A 22,037-nucleotide genomic window follows, 5' to 3' on the forward strand; every position below is an offset into this window, starting at 1 on the left:
ATCGATGACTGATGAATCGTGTGCTCTACCAAGGAAATGAGTTACTAGACCACTAATGACTTTATGTTTTAGAAATCTCTACCCACTCAATACATGGGAAGCCCAGCATAAATGTGCTTTCTGTCATTAGCACAGAGTAGCTTTCAGCTTTGAGGAAGCTTGATGGATGTTTATGAAATAACACGGATGGTCTGCTGCAAATCTTCCTCTGCTAAGTGATAAAAGCGTCCTTTAACACTTCAATGTTAAGGGAATATTATAATAGAATGGCATTACTGTAAGTAAGAGTTGGGTTTTTTTCCTCTCCTATGTTTAATTGTTAAGACAAGAAGAGACTTGATTTCACATTAAGTTATAAAATCGCTCACTTGATCCCTTCTATATCTAATTCCTGCACATTGTCTTGTACTGAAAGACAGCATTTGGGGCAGTCGATTGTTAATGCATTCAGGCTGAATGCACATTTCTTCTACATTAGGAAAAAAAAAAATCCACTTTGAAAATGCTGACATTGTTTACCAATAAAACTCCATATTTTTGAGTTTTTTGTCCTATGACAAGGTTTAATTTGCCATCTGTTTGTCATCAACGTTGCCACACTTTTTACAGTTACATTGTAAGATCTATGAGGAAAACATTAGTGTTCTCTGTTGTGCGTGGGGAGAGAGCACTTCTGACCACTTGGCTGACGAAAAGAGTTCCTGTGCAAAGCACTCCGTGCTCATTCGGTCCAACTTTCCAAACTTGTTTTTACTCAAAGACCACACATTTTTAATCCTTGAATTAGGAGTCCAGACTTTTGTGCTAGCCCCACTGGATTTCAAAGCAGCGTAGTTGTTTTCGAGCGAGGCGTGGCCCTTGGCATCCAGTTCACTTGGAGGGGCAGCGTGCTACATAGCAAGATAGATGCCCGGCTGAAGCCAGAGCCTCGAGTTCCAGCCCACCCATTCTCCACGTGACTCTGGGAAAGTCACCTCACCTCCCTGTGCCACCTCAGGGATGAACCCAGGGAAGTCCACTTAACCAGCATAGGTGGTTTGGGGAAATTCACTGACTATTAAAACAGATTTTAACTGGCAGGGTGTAGTGGCTCATGCTTGTAATCCCAGCACTTTGGGAGGCCGAGGTGGGCGGATCATGAGGTCAAGAGATCGAGACCACCTTGGCCAACGTAATAAAACCCCGTCTCTACTAAAAATACAAAAATTAGCTGGGTGTGGTGGCACACGCCTGTAATCCCAGCTACTTGGGAGGCTGAGGCAGGTGAATTGCTTGAACCCGGGAGGCAGAGGTTGCAGTGAGCCAGGATTGAGCCACTGCACTCCAGCCTGGTAACAGAGCAAGACTCCGTCTCAAAAAAAAAAAAAAGAAAAGTTCAACTCTTGGCACTGCCTAATAAGACTATTGAAAACAAATATTTGAGGCTGAGCATGGTGGCTCATGCCTGTAATCCCAGCACTTTGGGAGGCCGAGGCGGGCAGATCACAAGGTCAGGAGATCGATATCATCCTTGCTAACAAGGTGAAACCCGTCTCTACTAAAAATACAAAAAATTAGCCGGGCATGGTAGCGGGTCCTTGTAGTCCCAGCTACTCTGGAGGCTGAGGCAGGAGAATGGCGTGAACCTGGGAGGCGGAGCTTGCAGTGAGCCGAGATCACACCACTGCACTCCAGCCTGGGCAACAGAGTAAGACTCTGTCTCAAAAAAAAAAACCGAAAAACAAAACAAAAAACAAACAGAAAACATTTTAAAGTTGTGCTACCATCACATTTCATAAAAGAAAGAATATTTTTACACCAAAAATGTAGGAAGGAAATAATCTAAGAATAAAGGACAGTTTCTTTATATTGAATAAATTAAACTTTATGAAAAATTCAGTGCATTTTTTCTTTTTTTGTCATTCTTGCTGCAGGTTAGTGGAAACGCATAGATCCATGGACAGGCATTTGGGAACCCATCAATTAAAGATATCTTGGGTCGGGTCTCTTTGGTCTCCCAGAGTCTTTTAAATAATTGACATTTTTTTTACTCCTGTTTTTTGGTATCATAGCTTCATATCTTCCTGCAGTTTGAAAATTAACCTTAGGCCACACCTTCACCACCAAGGATTATGTGGGTAGGGACAATGATTGGAACGGCTTTTCCCAGAGGCACACCTGAATTATGTAATAGGAGTGGGAGTGAGCATTGTTGGAATTACCTGGAGTTCCCAAACCAGCAGGAGAGCACAGGTCTCCGGAAAACAGCTAAGGCCTCTGCACACATAGCAAGGTGGAAAAGGTGAAAATTGTTTAGATAAACAATTATTCCAAACTCTCACCGGAAATAACTACGATATGTTTATTTTCTTGAAGTCTAAATTAAAGTCTCCTTAGTTTTTCTGTAGAAACAGCCATTTTATTTTTTGAGACTTTATTTTTTATTTTATTTTATTTCATTTTATTTGCTCTTGTCACCTAGGGTGGAGAGCAATGGCATGATCACAGCTCACTGCGTCCTTGCCCTCCCAGGCCTAAGTGATCCTCCCACCTCAGCCTCCCAAGTAGCTGGGACTGCATGTGAAGACCACCATACTTGGCAGGTTTTTTGTTTTGTTTTGTTTTGTTTTTAAGAGATGAGGTCTCAGCATATTGCCCAGGCTAGTCTCGAACTCCTGGAATCAAGCAGTCATCCCACATGTCTTCCCACAGTGTTGTGATTATAGCACCCAACCAGAAACAGCCATTTTAAACCAAACTTTATTTTTTAGGTGTCTTCCCAAATAATATTATCCTCAAGAACCCTACTGATAAATTTAGGGAGCAGTTACAAATTTCCCTCTTCATTTCATTCTGAGCTGAGTCATTGATTCAGGATTGGCTTAGAGTAGTCCAAAAGAAATTTTTTTTTTTCTGAATATCTCCTTAACCAGGCCCTAATCAGAATTTATGTAATGTACTTGGTGAAAAATCAAGACTTAATGAGGTATCTCTTTATATAGCAGATTAACAGTGTTTAAAATGTTGGTTACTTTAGGAGCTCATAGGCAACTGAATTCATATTTACTAAGTAACCAAGGGACTGGTGGGGAGGTGGTACCTTTGGCTGATGGCCTGAGGGCAGCCCTTTATTCTTTGTGTGCGGTGATCAATTTGTCTAGGACAAGGTGGCAGTAACCACATTCCCTTTACAGCTAAGGGAAGAAGTACCCTCCTCCACAGAAGGAGCTTATTTGCCTGTTTGTTTTTCCCTGGGGATGGATATAGACATGAAATAAACATCTTCCTCTTCTGAAGTGAAGACGGTTCTAGCAGTGCTGTATTTCTTTAAAATTGGGTTTGCCATAAGAATCATTATTACTTCATTCATTAATTGTTTGTTTGTTTTCTTTTTTTGGAGCCAGGGTCTGGCCTCTGTTGCCCAGGCTGGAGTGCAGTGGCATGATCATGGCCCACTGTAACCTCGACCGGCTTGGCTTAAGGAATCCTCCCATCTCAGCAGGAACTACAGGCACGTACCAACATGCCTGGCTAATTAAAAAAATTTTTTTTGTAGAGATGAGGTCTCACTAGATTGCCCAGGCTGGTTTCAAACTCCTGAGCTCAAGGGATCCACCCGCCTTATCCTCCCAAAGTGCTAGAACTACAGGCTCCAGCCACCACACCCAGCTTGTTCAATTTTGATTAGGTCCTTACCATTTAGAAAAGATACTTTAAAAAGCCACCTAAGGGAAGTGGGTTTTCGAGTATGCAAAGCATCACAGAATCTAAGTCAGAAGAGGCTGCCAATTTAGGGTTGCCAGATAAAATTCAGGACTGCTGGTTAAGTTTGAATTTCAGATAAATAACAAGTTACTTTTTACTATTTGTACCAAATATTACTGGGGAACATACTTATTTGGGACATAGTTTAAAAAAAATTCTTGTTTGAATGACTTTCCAATTTAACTAGTTTTCTGTGTTTTTATTTGCTAAATCTGGCTACCAATAATAATGTTAACACAGTACTTGCTTATCTTAGACATTCTAGCTTGTTGATCAGGAGTACGGGCTTGGGATCCAGACTGCCTGCGTTAGAATCATAGCTCTGCCACTTATAGTTTGTGACCTTAAGCAACTTTTAAAATTTCTCCATGCCTCAGTTTCCCTGTACAGGTTGAGTATCCTTAATCTGAAAATTCCAAATTTGAAATGCTGCAGAGTTTGAAATGTTTTGATAATCGACACGATGCTCATCAGAGCATTTCGATTTTGGGTTTTTGGGTTAGGGATGCTGAACTGATGGTGAGTGTAATGCAAACGTTCCAAAATATGAAAAAATGCAAAATCTGCAAAAAGCATTTTGGATAAGGGATAGTCAACCTGAAGTAAAATAGGGCTGTTAGTTGGTGCTAAGATGTAAATGTATATGTGTTTAATTAATTTTATCACCCTTTATTGAGTCTTGGCTACAGCATCATGGACGTCTTATCTGCTTGATAATTTTAAACAGTACATGTAAGTGTCCTAAATTTTACCTCAAAGAAAGCGGGCTACTAATCTGTCACTGGCCTCATTCTGACTGTGGCAATTGGGAATACATTTTCCATGGCCCTGCTTCCATTAACTCTTCAGTAATTTTCAGTGATGGCTCACTGTATCATTAGCATTTTCTCTTAGCACTATGGCCTGCCCTTAGACCAGAACTGGGCGCCACTGGAGTGGTCTTAAAACCACCTCATCTTCCCTAATAGCAATTCATGTTCAGCCTCTTCAAATCTGAAGATCTTTCTGGCCACTGACAAAGAGAAGTAAAATCACAATCATGTCATCCTGCATGCTCACCTTGGTATATGCACAATAATTTAAAATCTTATCTTTAAAAAAATTACATGATTATATGATCCATCTCACATTGATTTGTATTCAATAATAATAACCCTGTGTCTAATAGAAACTAACAAACCATTGCTTCTAAAACAGCGCCTGGCATGTTAAACCACACTTGATATATGCGTCATGATTTCAGATATTAACAGGATAAAACATGTGCCTTAGGCGATGTTAATTAAGGAAAAGCCACTACTACGTGCTATGTTCAGACACAGTGCTGAGCATTTTATAATTATTTAAGTATAGTGAGAGTATCAAGTAGGTCCTATTTTATCTCCATCAGCACCAGCCAATCTGACTGAACACCTGGGCTGGTTTTCATGGTACACAGGTCTTAATATGTAAATAGAAAAATGTCCCCCTGTGGGAGGAAATCTCATCGTTTTAAGTCTTTATCTAAAACTATATATTTGTAAATAACTTTCTGTTTAACAATTTATTTGTAAAACTTCTAAACACCTTGAAATCGATCATTGAAAGAAACAGTTTTGAATGTCTATGTGTGTGTTTGTTGTTGTGATTTTTCCATGAAGTCAAGAAGTTATATCTGTTCTGTTTATTTTGTTCACTGTCATATCCCGAGCATCTAAAACAGTGCCTGGCATGTTAAGTAAGCACCCAATTCAAATTAGTTGATTGTTGAATGAATAAATGGAAATTTTTTTTCATGTGATCATAAGACTTCATTTATTTTGGCATATTAAAATGTGTTGTGTAAAATTTTTAAGGCCCAGCATAAACATAGCCTCTCTGAGAAGCCTTCTTGGATTCTCCAAGCAGAAATAATACCTTCTTTCCCTAAACCTGATGTAAGTGGGGTTTATAATTTTCTTCTCTGAAAACTACCTTATTGATGATTATTACTATTATTTTGAGACGTCTCTCTGTCACCCAGGCTGGAAGGCAGTGATGTGATCTTGGCTTGCTGTAACCTCTGATCTGGGCTCACTGCAACTTCTGCCTCCTGGCCTCAAGCAATCCTCCCGCCTCAGCCTCCCAAGTAGCTGGGGCTATAGGCACACACCCCCATGCCCGGCTAATTTTTTTGATTTTTTTTTTTTTTTTTTAAGAGATAGAGTTTCGCTATGTTGCCCAGGCTGGCCTCAAACTCCTGGCCTAAAGCAGTCCACCCCTTTGACCTTCTAATATGCTGGGAGTACAGGCATGAGCCGCTGCACCTGGCCAGAAAATTACCTTGTTGACGCCTTTTAATTCCTCTAAGCTTGTGGAGAACAGAGCTGTTAGTTCATCTTGTATTCCTGTATTTGTTAAATAAGTAGATGATTTTTTTGGGTGGGGGGACAGAGTCTCCCTGTGTCGCCCAGGCTGGAGTGCAATGACACGATCTTGGCTCACTGTAACCTCCGCCTCCTGGGTTCATGCAATTCTCCTGCCTCAGCCTCCTGAGTAGAGCAGCAGGGACTACAGGCTTGTGCCACCACACTCGGCTAATTTTTGTATTTTTAGTAGAGATGGGGTTTCACCATGTTGGCCAGGCTAGTATCCAGCTCCTGAGCTCAAATGATCTGCCCACCTCGGCCTCCCAAAGTGCTGGGATTACAGGCATGAGCCACCATGCCCGGCCGATGAATGTGTTTTTAGTGTACCTAACAGATATGAAAGTTCAAAGGAAAAAATGCATATAATTTCAGGGGAGGACTGGTAACTGGTTTTTTCACTCCTTGGCCATTTTTGCTTTGTTTTCTTTTCTCCTTGCTGCACATGTCGCCGATCTTGAAAGAATGTGCTTTAATTTATTTAACATAATGATTTCATTTTGTAGCACCTTGGTAATTAAATTTATTACTCTTCCTTAGGAGGAACAAAGCCTGTGCTAGTTGCATGATTGCTTTTGTCTTTATTTGTAATCTTTTAGAAAGCAAGCATACAACCTTTCCACTTGGACAGTCATTACCAATTCTTGGTAACATCTGGTTACTTAATTTGAAAAATGTGTAGCTATGAAGATTAATGATGGACCTTAACTGAGTTTAAATTCAGACATACATAGGATCTGTATTAATCTCAGTCAACCCTTTCAAGCAGATGCCATATTTTGGGGAAAAGGAAATTGAAATGTACCAAGGAGCGGTAAGTTACACGTCACATAAATTGCTGCCTTATTTTGGGCTTTTATGATGCACACATGGTTTTTCTTGAAGTTAGCAGTACTTTGCACTTTTCTGTTATGAACTTTTTATTGGAGAAACTTGTGCCTTTTTTATTTTTAATGATCTTTTTATTTTTTAATTTTTATTATTTTATTTTTATTTTATTTATTTATTTATTTTGAGACAGCATTTTGCTCTTGTTGCCCAGGCTGGACTGCAATGGCATGATCTTGGCTCACTGCAACCTCCACCTTCTGGGTTCAAACAACTCTCCTGCCTCAGCCTCCCAAGTAGCTGAGATTATAGGCACGTGCCACCACACCCGGCTAATTTTGTATTTTTAGTAGAGATGGGGTTTCACCATGTTGGTCAAGCTAGTCTTGAACTCCTGACCTCAGGTGATCTACCTGCCTCAGGCTCCCAAAGTGCTGGGATTACAGGCGTGAGGCACCGCGTCCGGCCAATGATCTGCTTTTTAGAGCACAGCTCAAAAAACCTTAGGACTATCATTATTTGAGCCTTATTTACGTAGAAAATTAATTAAATGGGATGTAAGACTTACAGCTCAGGGATCTTCCTGCTTCCACATATGCCACAAAAATCTAAGGAATAAAAATTAGTTATGGGTAAAAAATAGAGCAATGGGTACTGATTTGCAGAATCAGAACCATTGTTAAACTATGACTATGACTTGAACATGAAAAATGAATCTTGTATTCGTTTTTGTCTTCAATCTTGTATTACTTCATTTATTAATTTGACCCTGGTTCCTATTCATAATCAGCTCCCTAGCCTTTCAGTTGTATAGTAAAACTGGAAGCTGTAATTCTCCTTAATATATTTTATTCTGTGATTCATCACTTCCCGAGGCCTCCCCATCTCTGCATCTTTTTCCTTTCCTTTTCCTTCCCTCTTTGCAGCAGAAGCACAAGAGCATTCATTAATCCTGACCCCTAAAAAGCAAACAAAAGAGAGCCCACACAAATTCATCAGTTGAAGTGGAAGGCAATTTACCCAGAGCAAGAGCCCACCCCATTGTTGCCAGATGAATGGTGCCGGTAGCTGGAGCCGAAGGAGGCTGCCACGCGAAAGACCTTTGATAATGCTGCCTTTATGGGAGCCCAGCACAAGGGAAACACTGTCAGCAGAGGCTGGCCCTGCCCTAGTGCCCCGATCAGCAGGCACACAGAGCTGGCTTGGCATCCTCGATGACAGCCAAGGCACTGTAGATGGAAGTGCCGTGCATGTGTGTTTCTCTAGTTTTCTGAAAAGGGTTGCTGTATGCACGTCCCTTTTAGACCATTTATCTTTTGAAGTGTTCTCTTTTAAGGAAATGTAGAATTTCTTAAAAATATGCTTAATTTTACTGCTAATGGTAACAGATGATTGTAAAACTGGTATTTACTGAGTGCCGTGTACTATGTTATACTTGCAGCAATAATAAAACAGCCCTGGTTGCTGGCTGTGTCATACCATCTATCTCCATTTCATAGATGAGGAAACTGAAGGTTAGAGAGGTGAAGTACTAAAATATACTGAGTGGTGGAGCTAGGAGTTGAAGTCAGGTCCCAATGACTTTGAGAGTCTCAGGGGAGGGAAGAATCAGGTAAAGGAAATGCCCACTGTATAGTTTTCTCACAGATAGCTGAGAGGTTCAATAAGACCACAGATAGGAAACCAGTTTGGAAAATACAGGGTGACATGCAAAGGTCAAGTATGACAGTTCTGCAGCATTGAAACCTTACTGGGCAGTGACTTTCCCCCGTTGCCCATGGCTTTCTTTCCACTTTATTTCCTTCCATTTTCCATCTTCTTGTCTTTCTTACAGTCCTCTACTTTCTCATTTCAAAGAGTCATTAAAGATTGTGCACTTGAGACCAGAAACCCAAAATGATGGTAACTGAGAGGGGTACTAAGGCCTAAGTTTTGGTGACACTCTCACCTCAGTGAGAACCTGACCTAAAGAGGGGAATTTTTTTTTTTTTTTTTTTTTTTTTTTTTGGAGACGGAGTCTCGCTCTGTAGCCCAGGCTGGAGTGCAGTGGCCGGATCTCAGCTCACTGCAAGCTCCGCCTCCCGGGTTCACGCCATTCTCCGGCCTCAGCCTCCCGAGTAGCTGGGACTACAGGCGCTGCCACCTCGCCCGGCTATTTTTTGTATTTCTTAGTAGAGACGGGGTTTCACCGTGTTAGCCAGGATGGTCTCGATCTCCTGACCTCGTGATCCGCCCATCTCGGCCTCCCAAATGAGATCCCATTGTTTTGGACTGATCTCATGCACTAGCATTTGGTCTGGTCTGACAGACCAGACCAAACGAACATGGAGTCACTCATGTTACATGTGATGTAATCGAAACTTTAAAGAAACAGACCAGGAGATGCCAGCAGGGAGGAGGTCCCCTCTACTCTAACCCTTACAGAAAGTAACCTAAAATCTTTGTTCCCATCTTACAAACCCCACTGTTCTGCTATTTCTCAATGATATTTGAGAGCAAGTAAGTACATTTTTACAGTGGTGACAGAGTGACATCAGTGCCTAAAGTTTTGGTATTTCAAAATTGAGAGGATGACCAAAAGAGGAAAATTGGACTGGGCGTGGTGGCTCACGCCTATAATCCCAGCAAATCGAGAGGCCAAGATGGGAGGCTTGCTTGAGTCCAGGAGTTCAAGACCAGCCTGGGCAACATCGTGAGACCCCGCCTCTATTTAAAAACAAAAACAAAAAAACCAAGAGAGGGGAATTGTTAAATTAAGTTTAGCCTAAAGCTGCTTCCTTGCATATTTTAAGTTCGGGCTAAATGTTTTTTTTTTTTTTTCTTTTTTCTTTTGAAACAAGGTCTCACTCTGTCACCCATGCTGAAGTGCAGTGCTGTGATCTTGGCTCACAGCAACCTCCACCTCCAGGACTCAAGCGATCCCCCCACCTCAGCTTCCCAAGCGAATAGCTGGGACTACAGGTGCACACCACCATGTCCAGCTACTTTTGTTTCTTTTTTGTAGAGAGGAGGTCTCACTATGTTCCCAGGTTGATCTGGAACTGCTGGATTCAAGTGATCCTCTGGTCTTGCCCCAGAAGTGCTAGGATTACAGACATGAGCCATCACACCCAGCCCTAAATGTTTCTCTGTACACAGTAAACTGTAGCCTAACCAGATGTGTAAACAAACTGTAACCTACTCTTCTGCCAGTCACTGAGTTTTGGCCAATCAAAGGTGGCCAACAATTCAAACTGTGTTCAAATAAGGCAAACTCCAAACTAATCTGTAACTAATCTGGCTCTTTCTGTACCTCACTTCCATTTTCTATATATATATATTTATTTTTATTTTTTTTTTATTTTGTTTTGTTTTGTTTTGTGATGGAGTCTCACTCTGTCACCAGGCTGGAGTGCAGTGGTGCAATCTCAGCTCACTGTAACCTCCACCTCCTGGATTCAAGCAATTCTCCTGCCTCAGCCTCTTGAGTAGCTGGGATTACAGGCATGTGCCAGTACGCCTGGCTAATTTTTGTGTTTTTAGTAGATACGGGGTTTTGCCACATTGGCCAGACTGTTCTCGGACTCCTGACCTCAAGTGATCATCCCACCTCAGCATCCCAAAGAGATTACAGGCCTGAGCAAGGGCTGGCCCTCACTTCCATTTTCTGTATATCACTTTCCTTTTTCTGCCCAAAAATCTTACAGCATATGGCAGCGCTGGAGGCTCTCTGAACCTATTCTTGTTCCAGGGTGGCCTTGTTCACGAATCATTCTTTTCTCAATTAAACTCTGTTAAAGTAAAATAATAACTATAATAATCCTGTAGAATCCTAGTGTATACTAGAAGTCCATTTAAAACCATATCCAGATATCTGCTCCTGACCATAAGGTTAAGGCAGAGATCACATATTCTGGCTCCTGCATAGGGTTCTTTAGGTGATCAGTCCTAGGCATAGCTTGCAGCCCTCCCTGGGTAGTTCCCCTTATGAGCGCCCTGCCTACAACATGGGAAGAACACTGGGTATTGGATACAAAGCCCCCTCATCCTAACCCCTCCCCACCAAACTCTCATCTTCCAGAGCATGGCAGTGAGCAACAACTTCTCAGCCAGGCCCCCTTTTCTATAGTAAGTCACTGCACAATAAAATGGATTGAGTAAATTAATCCAAAGATGGATTAAGTAAATTAAGCTTCACCTTTGTATATCACTCTACCTTTCCAAATTGCTTTCCCATCCATCATTTATACTGTGAGACTTGCAGCTTGGATGCTATTATTCCCATAATTATAGCTCACTGCATCCTCCAGCTCCTGGACTCAAGCTATCCTCCCACCTCAGCCTCCCAAGTAGCTAGGACCGCAGGCATGTGCTCCCACACCCAGGTAATTAAAAATTTTTGTGTGTGTGGAGACTAGACTCCAAGTCCTGGTGTTAAATGACTCTTCTGCCTCAGCCTGCCAAGTAGCTCGGAGTGATCACAGGCTAGGAGTGTTCTTTCTCCATATATACCCAACAAAGTATTTCTCTTTTTAGTAATTTTTGAGGTTGTGGTGAAGGTGCATGTCAAGAAATTGAATAAAGCAGGGCTGAAGTCAGCCTGAGAATTTATTAAGCATGGAAAATGTATTTAGTTTGATATTTGTGCATAGCTAAGATATCCCATAAGATGAAATCACAAACCCAGGAGAATATCTTAATGTGGTAGGATTTTTTTTCCAATAGAGATGAAGCAAACTGGCTAAACTAGCTTATCCCTTTAAAGAACACACCTTCTTGCCCTCTTCTTATGGAAAGATTTAAGTATTTTTTTCTGATCCATAGATAATCTCACCTAATTCCCTCTGAGGCCCCAGAATCTACAACGTGGCCTCTTCGAAAAAATTACATAGGAATTTAGAATTCTGGTAGAAGTCAGAGCTAAGTGTTGGGCAGGCCTCTCCTAAGACCTGTTGCCCGAGTGTCTATAGAAACATTTAGAAATGGACTGTCACCTGCAGAGGCATGTATGGGTGGAAGGGTGGGGTGTGTTGGAGTGTCTGAAGACACTCCACATCCGGAAGGCTGAGTCATGGATATGCCTACGGAAGGCTCCTTCCAAATTCCGTCTTAATTTTGCGAGGGTGTAACCTTGATGACCTAGGAAATTTTATGAATTCTTGTATCATGCAACCTTTAAGATGTAATTATAGGCGTTGGAACTATGGTGCACGATTCATTTCCAAATTCAGAAAAAGAAATTTAATGTGTTGCCTATCTGACCATGATTTTGTTTTTCTTGTTTAATTTTTATTATTTATGTATTATAATTTTTTGCTTTTCTAGGCACAGTATGAAAACCCACCACATATCTATGCCCTTGCGGATAGTATGTACAGAAACATGATCATTGACAGAGAGAACCAGTGCGTCATCATCAGGTATGAAAAGTATCCTTATCTGTGGCCATGGAAGATATGAGACTATGCTGTGGTTATGTATTTCGGTCGATAAGCAGTGGTTTTGCAACAGCTACTGATGTCACGGCCTGGTTAATGTGTCTGAGTAACAAGCAGGTGAGCTGCTTTATCTTGGTTTATTTATAACTCTATGTAATAGAGCTCCATACCATAAAACTTTTGAGCTCCCCTGGGTTTGCAGTAAGTATAATAAACATGTTTTCACTGTTTAGTCAGATGGAATCCTTTTCTCTAGGTCCCTATTTTTTCTTTGCCTTCATAATTTAGTAGTTCATGTTTGAACATTTTTGGTGAACTTTGTCATTTGCATTGAATTTGGGGGGAGATTACTGGTAATGGCCGGCATTAGGTGTCTGTAACCACGTTTCATAATCCCTCTAGCTTGACACAGGGCTCCGAGTCCTGCCTGGTTTTAAGTCAAGTTTGTTCAACCTGCGGGCTGCAGGCCATGGGCCACATGCAGCCTAGGGCAGCTTTCAGTGTGGACCAAAGCAAATTCGTAAACTTTCTTAAAACATTATGAGATTTTTTGCAAATTTTTTTTAAGCTCTTCAGCTATCATTTGTCATAGTGTGTTTTATGTGTGGCCCAAGACAATTCTTCTTCTTCCAGGGTGGCCCAGGGAAGCCAAAAGATTGGATACCCCTGGCTTAAGTGCTTTTAAAATTCTGCTTACTTATAAAAATTAGCTGGGCATGATGGTTCACGCCTCTAATCCCAGATACTAGGGAGGCTGAGGCGGGAGAATTGCTTGAGCCTGGGATGAGGAAGTTGTAGTGAGCTGAGATCGTGCCACTGCACTCCAGCCTGGATGACAGAGCAAGACTCCATCTCAAAAAATAATAATAATAAAATAAATTCTGTTTACCAACTCCAAGTGGGGTGACTCACACCTGTAAGCCCCAGAGTTTGAGACCAGCCTGGGCAACATGGCAAAACCCCATCTCTACAAAAAAATACAAAAATTAGCCAGGCATCTGGTGTCATTTGTCTGTAGTCCCAGCTACTGGGGAAGCTGAGGGGAGAGGATCACTTGAGCCAGGGAAGTCAAGGCTGCAGTGAGCTGAGATTGTGCCATTACATTCCAACCTGGGTAACAGAGCAAGACCCTATCTCCAAAAAAAAAGGGGCGGGCTCATACCTGAGTGGAGGCTGAGACAGGCAGATCACTTGAAGTCAGGAGTTCAAGACCAGCCTGGGCAACATGGGGAAACCCTGTCTCTACTAAAAATACAAAAATGAGCCAGGCATGGTGGTATATACCTGTAGTCCCAGATACTCAGGAGGCTGAGGCAGGAGAATCACTTGAACCAGGAGGTGGAAGCTGCAGTGAGCCAAGCTCATGCCACTGTAATCCAGCCTGGGCAACAGAGTGAGACTCCATCTGAAGAAAAAAAAAAAGCTCTGCTTACTATTGTGAATATTTTCAAACACTGGAAAGTATAAGCATCCATATTCGCATCACCTAGAATTTGACAGTTCCCAATTTTATCATACATATTTGTGTTCATCTCTTTTAGTTAATTTTTCTGAGATGTTTTTGAAAAAAAAATCTTTTATTATGGATAATTACAAATATACACAAAATGAGAAAGAATAGTAGAATGTGTCCCTGTATATCTGTTATCTGTTTTACACTGTTATCAGTATATGGCCAATTCTGTTTTATTTGGTCCTCCCATTCTGTCCTACTTGATTACTTAAAGCAAATCTGGTAGGGCATGGCAGTGGATTCATTTCCAAGGTCCAGAAAAGATTACATGTAATACTAGCACTATGGGAAGCCAGGAGGCAGGAGGATCACTTGAGGCCAGGAATTGGAGACCAGCCTGGACAACACAGCAAAGCCTGTCTCCATAAAAAAAATTTTTTTGCCGGGCGCGGTGGCTCACGCCTGTAATCCCAGCACTTTGGGAGGCCGAGGCGGGCGGATCACAAGGTCAGGAGATCGAGACCACGGTGAAACCTCGTCTCTACTAAAAATACAAAAAAAAAAAAATTAGCCGGGCGCGGTTGTGGGCGCCTGTAGTCCCAGCTACTCGGAGGCTGAGGTGGGAGAATGGCGTGAACCCGGGAGGTGGAGCTTGCAGTGAGCCGAGATCGCGCCATTGCACTCCAGCCTGGGCGACAGAGCGAGACTCCGTCTCAAAAAAAAAAAAAAAAAAAAAAAAAAAAAAAAATTTTTTAATTAGCTGGGTGTGGTGGTGCGCACCTGTAGTCCTAGCTACTAGGGAGGCTGAGGCAGGAAGATCACTTGAGCCCAGGAGTTTGAGGTTACAGTGAGCTATGCTTGAACCACTGCACTCCAGCCAGGCGACAGAGACCCTATCTTTAAAAAAAAAAAAAAAAGCAAACCCAAAGATCCTCTTTATTTGTCAATAATTAGTATGTGCCTCTAAGAAATCATTCTTATCACACCTTAAACATGAAGAATTCTTTTATAGTATGTAATATTATCAGTATTCCAATTCCGTTGTTTTCCTATAATTTCTTTTTTATAGTTAGTGTGTTTTTATTTAGGATCCAAACAAGGCCCATACACTGCACCTGATTGCTATGTCTCTTACGTCTCTCGGCTTTTAACAATTTTCCTTTCCCCTTTTTGTTTTCTTGGGTTTGTTAAAAAAAAAAAAAAAAAAAGTTGTTTGTCCTGTAGATTTTGCTATACAGTCTGGTATTGCCTAATTGTATCCTATGATGTTGCTTAAGTATTCCACTGTCCCCTATATTTTCTGTAAATTAATAGTTAGATATAAAAACTTCATCAGAGGCCGGGTGCAGTGGCTCACAGCTGTAATCCCAGCGCTTTGGGAGGCTGAGGCGGGCAGATCACAAGGTCAGGAGATTGAGACCATCCTGGCCAACATGGTGAAACCCCATCTCTACTAAAATACAGAAAATTAGCTGAGCCTGGCAGCATGTGCCTGTAGTCTCAGCTACTTGGGAGGCTGAGGCAGGGGAATCGCTTGAACCCAGGAGGCAGAGGTTTCAGTGAGCTGAGATTGCGCCACTGCACTCAAGCCTGGCGGCAGAGTGAGACTCTGTCTCAAAAACAAAACAAAACAAAAAAAACTTGATCAGACTCAGATTCCTTTTTTGGCAAAAGAGACTTCATCAGTGATGCTGTGCACTTCGTGCCTGTTGCTCTCACTTCGTGTGTCCAGATTGTCATTGAACCCATCTGTCATAAATCATTGTTTAATTAGTGGTTGAAAAATCGTTGTTTTCTAATTCTGTTATTTTTCTGCATTTATTAGTTCTTTTGCTTGGTCACCTTCAAATAAAAACTATGTGGGGCATTTAGACAAAACCCTGGATTCATTGCCATTACTCACCTGTTTTCAAAACAATGAATTGTTGCCCTAGCAGTCTCCCAAGGTAATGTGTTTTATTTTCTGTATTATTCCAAACTAGTGGACTTTTAATATTGTACCTGTTTAACTACATTGCAGCTGTACTTTTCAAGGCTGGAATGATCCTATTGTTGAGTTGTGACAGTCTTTTATCTTAACTCTTATGTCCTTTGGACATGACCCCAGTAGGCTCTGTTAGTTTCCTTCTTTAAGACCTTCTAGCTCATCTTGTATATTTCCTATGTAGAATCCACTGTCTCTCTGGGGGCCTTGGTTCCTTTCTTTTCCTTTTCTTTTTGAGACCAAGTCTCATTCTGTCACCCAGGCTGGAGTGCAGTGGTGTGATCTCAGCTCACCACAACCTCCGCCTCCTGGGTTCAAGCAATTCTTCTGCCTCGGCCTCCTGAATGGCTGGGATTATAGGCATGCACCACCATGCCTGGCTAATTCTTTTGCTTTCTTTTTTTTTTTTTTTTTTTCTGAGACAGAGTCTTGCTCTGTCACGCAGGCTGGAGCACAGTGGCGTGATCTTTCTTCATTGTAACCTCTGCCTCCCAGGTTCAAGCAATTCTCCTGCTTCAGCCTCCTTAGTAGCTGGGATTATAGGTGTATGCCACCATACCCAGGTAATTTTTGTATTTTTTGTAGAGATGGGGTTTCCCCATGTTGGCCAGGCTGGTCTCAAACTCCTGACCTCAGGTAATCCACCTGCCTTAGCCTCCCATATTGCTGGGATTATAGGCGTGAGCCACTGCGCCCAGCCTCTTTTGCATTTTTAGTAGAGACAGGGTTTTACCATGCTGGCCAGGCTGGTCTTGAACTGCTAACCTCAAGTGATCTGCACACCTCAGTTTCCCAAAGTGCTGGGATTACAGGCACGAGCCACTGCACCCCGCTGGGCCTTGTTCATTTTAATGGGAAATGGCGTTAAGAGACCACTAAACTGGGCACCAAGAGTGCTCGCTGCCCTGTGTTGTCAGTGCCTGTAGTTCTTTGAAAGGAAAAATCTAGGGAATATGAGCTTTTTAAGAGAAAAATGAAATTGGAAAATTGTTTTCAATTAATTTTTAAGATTTCAGAGTTTTTATCTCTTTGATTTTAATTTTTGTATCCCATTTCTCTTATGCTGAAAAATCTTAGTTCCTGATTACGTTAGCAATTATTTGCATTGCATTGTATTTTAGACAGAATAAGTTTGTTAATGCTTTTAAAGTAACAATACCAATATTAGTAGCAATACTGAATTGATTTTAAAATTTCATTGTTATTTTTTGTCCAAATACCCAATATTTACAGTCAAAATACTGGGTTTCATAAAAGTCACTTTAAATAATCCTTTTCTATGTCAACCTGACCTATAGTTGGGTTCATTTATTTCATTTTCAATTTTAGTTGTTTAGCATTTTTAAATGTAATTTTGTTTTTATAATTATGCAAAACATTTACATGGTTCCAAAGTCAATACTGTAAAACATGAGCACTGAAGCATTTCAAGGTAAATATATATCTGAAGTATTTGGAGGCAAATATAGACTTCATGACATTTTACCCCTAAATATTTCCACAAGCGTATTTGAAAAATTGAAACATTTTCTTACTAATCCCAAGACCATTATCATAACTCAATAATTAGTAGTACATTTTCAACATCATCTAAAAACTACAAACTTCTCTGATAGTCGCAAATGTCCTTTTCTGCTGGTTTATGCAAATCAAGTAATGATGAATGCATTTGGTTATGAATCATAAATGTATTTTTATCCTACCACAGTTGCCCTATTACTACTATTTTTTTCATGACACTGACTTTTTGAAGAAACCAAAACTAGTTTTCCTACAGACATCATTTACATGTGTCTAATTGCTTCTTCCTGGTCTCACTATACTTATTCCTTCGATTGGATTGTCCACAAATTTAAGGTTATATCCAATGACTTGATTAGATGCAGATGCCAGTTAAATTGTGTGAGGAGGAGCACCTGGGTCATGTTGAATTCGGTTGCTTAGTAGGCAGTGCTTCTGTTTGACACTAAGCGGAGGTCACCGGCTACTAGAGAGGCAGGAGTTTTCCTAACTGGAATTTAATGAGGGTCCAGGATGAGTTTTCTGATGGAGTCCTCTGCCATTTCTCCTTCCTCCCATTTTCCCTCTTTTGGGTGTGTGCCGAAACAAGCGGGATGGGAAGGGTCTTGTTACGTGAGCTTGCCAGTCTGGAGGTCCCCTCAGTCTTCTGCAGCCCACGTGTCTCCCTCCACCTGCCACTGCAAGGTCCACTGGCACTGAAGCGGGATGATGCCCACTTCCAGATCCTTGTTTCCAGTTGTTCAAGTGGCAGAGATTTCAAGGAACCTGCTCCCAAGGATTTCTGTTGCAGTGGCTGTGCTTTCATTTAGGAGATTTGCTTTCATTTAGGAGCTACCTGGAGTTGGACCAAACTTCACGTTAAGGGCACAGGCCTCCTGTAGACTGGCCTCCCTGCAGACATCAGCTACATGGTCAGGGCTCCCCAGGCCACCCTTATCAATTCATGGGTTCCCACTGCCCTCCCCTGCCTCCCCGCAGGTTCAATAATTCACTAGAAAAACTCACAAAACTCAGAAAAGCCCTACACTTAGGATTACAGTTTTTTTTCTGGCAAAAGGATACAAATTAGAGCCAGACAAAAGAAGAGAGGCTGAGGGTGAGGTCTGGAAGGGTCCAGAGGTGGATCTTCTGGTTTTCCTCTCCCTTTGGAGTCATGGACGGCGCTACCTCCTACTGGTGTGAGGTGTGACAATACTCACAGTATTGCCAACCAGAGAACATCACCTGAGCCTCTGGTGTTTGGGCTCAATAACGCACTGCCTGCCTGGCCCGCCTTCAGTTTCCAGCTGCTCTCGAAGGCTTGTGCAAACGCCTTTAGTTTCCAGTTGGAGGTGAGAATTGTGATGGTATGTCCCAAAGCACCCAACATAAATCACATCATCAGACTGTCCTATGGTCAAAGCCTCCGAGCAAGCAAAAGCACTCCTCTTAGGTAGGACGCTCCAGGGGCATAGACATCACCGCCCAGTCACCGAGGGCAAAGGCCTGAGCCCTTGAGTTCATTCTCTTCTGCACCAGGGCTGTGGTTTGTCTGCTTTGAGAAAGCAAATTGGAAACCTCTGGCATGCCGTCGTTCATGCTCACCTGACCCTGGGCAGCACATCTCACACCTGTCTGGACCTTGACTTTTTCACGTGTGAAGGAACTGAATGACTAGATGACCTTTGAGGTTGTTCTGGTTTTGGAACTCTTCCTTCCAAATAATTTTGGAGAGGAAGAAAGGCAGGGAAATCCTGTTCTGGGTAGAAAGGCCAGGTTTGTAGCCCCTGACACTGGATGGGGCAGGTGCTCCATCTGTTAGGGGCTGAGTTGAATGGTGACTTTTTTTTTTTTTTTTTGAGACGGATTCTCGCTCTGTCGCCCAGGCTGGAGTGCAGTGGCGCAATCTCCGCTCACTGCAAGCTCCGCCTGCTGGGTTCACGCCATTCTCCTGCCTCAGCCTCCCTAGTAGCTGGGACTATAGGCACCTGCCACCAAGCCCGGCTAATTTTTTTGTATTTTTGTAGAGACGGGGTTTTACCGTGTTAGCCAGGATGGTCTGGATCTCCTGACCTCGTGATCCACCAGCCTCGGCCTCCCAAAGTGCTGGGATTATAGGCGTGAGCCACCGCACCCGGCAAATGGTGCCTTTTAAAATGCATTTGTGAGCAGAAAACAAACAAACAAAACCATTTTCCTGGAGGCTGGAAGAGAAGCCTGGTCCTCGTGCTGAGGGATTCTGGCATGGCTGGAAAGACTAGGAATCTCTGGTGTCATTTAATTAGGAAATAAAAAATGAAAGATGACCTAATTTCTATGGTGTTGTTTTAGACTTCCACCTCCCAATTTCCCTGGTGTGACTGTCTAAATGACACTTTAGATGGTATAATGCAGCCCATAAAGGCGGTGTTTTTAGTTTCCTCTCAGTCTTACTCATGTTTTCTAATGCAGTGGATACGGTGACAGGATGGACTGGCACCTGACCATTTTGAGACTAGAAATGAGTGTAACAAATTGGATTTTTTTTTTTTGAGACGAAGTCTTGCTCTCTTGCCGGGCTGGAGTGCAATGATGTGATCTCGGCTCACTGTAACCTCTGCCTCCCGAGTTCAAGCGATTTTCCTGCCTCAGCCTCCTGAGTTGCTGGGACTACAGGTGCCCGCCACCACACCCAGCTAATTTTTCTTTTTTTTTGTATTTTTAGTAGAGATGGGGTTTCACCATGTTGGCCAGGATGGTCTCAATCTCTTGATCTTGTGATCCGCTCGCCTCAGCCTCCCAAAGTGCTGGGATTACAGGTGTGAGCCACTGCCCCTGGCCACAAACTGGATTTTAAGAGAAATAAATCAAGGAAGGAGACACCCTGCTTTCTCAAGCACAGGGCTCCATGGAAGCCTAGGTCCATCTACCAGCTTGATTTATCAAAACAGCTGGAGTGGAGTAGCCTTGGGTAGACTGAGCCGCCAAGCAAACTCACAAGGAAGTGTGAATCAGACCCCAATTCATTGTTTCATAGGGAGAATTCTGCCTGTGGACAGCTGATTATGTGCCTTGGTATACAGTCCATGAAGGGAGCTAGATTACCACAAGAAGGCTGGATAGAGGGGTGAATTCTGAGTGAACAGATGATCATATTCACTAATATTGGCTCACAGCACTCGCCTCTATCTGGAGATGTGAACACATGAACTAAGGGTGTTGCTCTAGCCTGCAGAACAGTCCTTTTACTTGGAGAAAACATCTTATCTCTGCTGTTTACTTTCCTGTCCTGACTCTGCTGTAAGTCAACCCCGTTTTGTTAACCTACAATCTCTCCTGCCAAGCCCTGACATCTATTAGGCTAACTTCTAGTCAGGAATAAACACCTGGGGTTGACCTTGGATATTTCTTATGCCTTCCTCCTTAGCCCACTGGCAGACAAATCAGGGAGAGTGGCTTCTATAGATGAGGATTTTTTTTTGAGATGGAGCCCCAGGCTGGAGTGCAATAGTGTGATCTTGGCTCACTGCAACCTCCATCCCCTGGGTTCAAGAGATTCTCCTGCCTCAGCCTCCCGAATAGCTGGTACTACAGGTGCCCACCACCACACCAGGCTAATTTTTTTTGTATTTTTAGTAGAGACAGGGTTTCACCATGTTGGCCAGGCTGGTTTTGAGCTCTAGACCTCAAGTGATCTGCCTGCCTTGGCTGCCCAAAATGCTAGGATTACAGACCTGAGCCACTGCATCTGGCCTATAGATGCTAATTTTATCTACCATGCCTTGTGTTCACTAAATTTTTTTTTTTTTTTTTCTTTGAGATGGAATCTCACTCTATCACCCAGGCTGGAGTGCAGTGGCACACTCTTGGCTCACCACAACCTCTGCTTCCTGGGTTCAAGCGATTCTCCTGCCTCAGCCTTCTGAGTAGCTGGGATTACAGGGGTGTGCCATGACACCTGGCTAATTTTTTTTTTTTTTTTAATTTTTAGTATAGACGGGGTTTCACTCTGTTGGCCAGGCTGGTCTTGAACCCCTGACCTCAAGTGATCTGCCTACCTCAGCCTTGCAAAGTGCTCTGATTACAGGCGTGAGCCGCCATGCCTGGCCTAGGTTCACCAATTTAACTTTCTAGGGGTAAGTATTTCTGTTTCCTGAATTGCCTTACTGGTTCAGTGGCTGTACAGATATGTAGGCTCCACCTCTGGAGATTCTGTTTCAACTGATCTGTGGTGGCCTTGGAGCATTAATATCTTTTTTCAAGCTCCCCCAGCTCACTGTGCTTAAAAGCCAGGGCTAAGGCTCTTGAAATCCTGATTTCGGTCACCTCTTGCTGTTAGCACCATCAGGCCTCGCAAGATAGACTTCCTGACTGCCTGCCCTCTGCTGGTTGCTTTCATATAGGTTGTCTCTTTTCATCCTTACCGCTGTGTTGGCATTGTTTTTTGAAACTTCATCTAGAAAATGAGGCTTAGGAGAATTCCAAGATCCAAAACTAGTAGATGGCAGAGCCTCTATTTGAATTTAGCCCTGTCTGACTTCAAACCTTCCGCACTTTCTTTATACCTGTTAGCAGTGTTGTCTCTCTAGGTCTCAAGTTTCCCGTATTTTAATGGAGATGTAATAGCTACCGTACACCATGGGACAGAGGTCAGGACAGGTTAGTTACCACTGGACTTGAGCTCCTAGGATTAAAGTCTCCCACTCTGTCTCCCGCATATACAGGTGCCTTTTTATTTTTGTTTTTGC

General features: G+C 42.5%; 1 protein-coding gene across 1 annotated transcript in view; it reads left to right on the top strand.

The window, feature by feature from the left end:
- Positions 1 to 22,037, top strand: part of LOC105489507 (myosin IE) — a 239,949-nt gene that overhangs the window by 103,835 nt on the left and 114,077 nt on the right. Inside the window, exons 3-4 of the mRNA XM_011754342.3 lie at positions 6,853 to 6,942; positions 12,261 to 12,355. Of these exons, the coding sequence (XP_011752644.1) occupies positions 6,853 to 6,942; positions 12,261 to 12,355 (185 nt within the window). The remainder of the gene's footprint in view (positions 1 to 6,852; positions 6,943 to 12,260; positions 12,356 to 22,037) is intronic.

Source organism: Macaca nemestrina, chromosome 7 (assembly GCF_043159975.1).
Source record: "Macaca nemestrina isolate mMacNem1 chromosome 7, mMacNem.hap1, whole genome shotgun sequence".
NCBI lineage: Eukaryota > Metazoa > Chordata > Mammalia > Primates > Cercopithecidae > Macaca > Macaca nemestrina.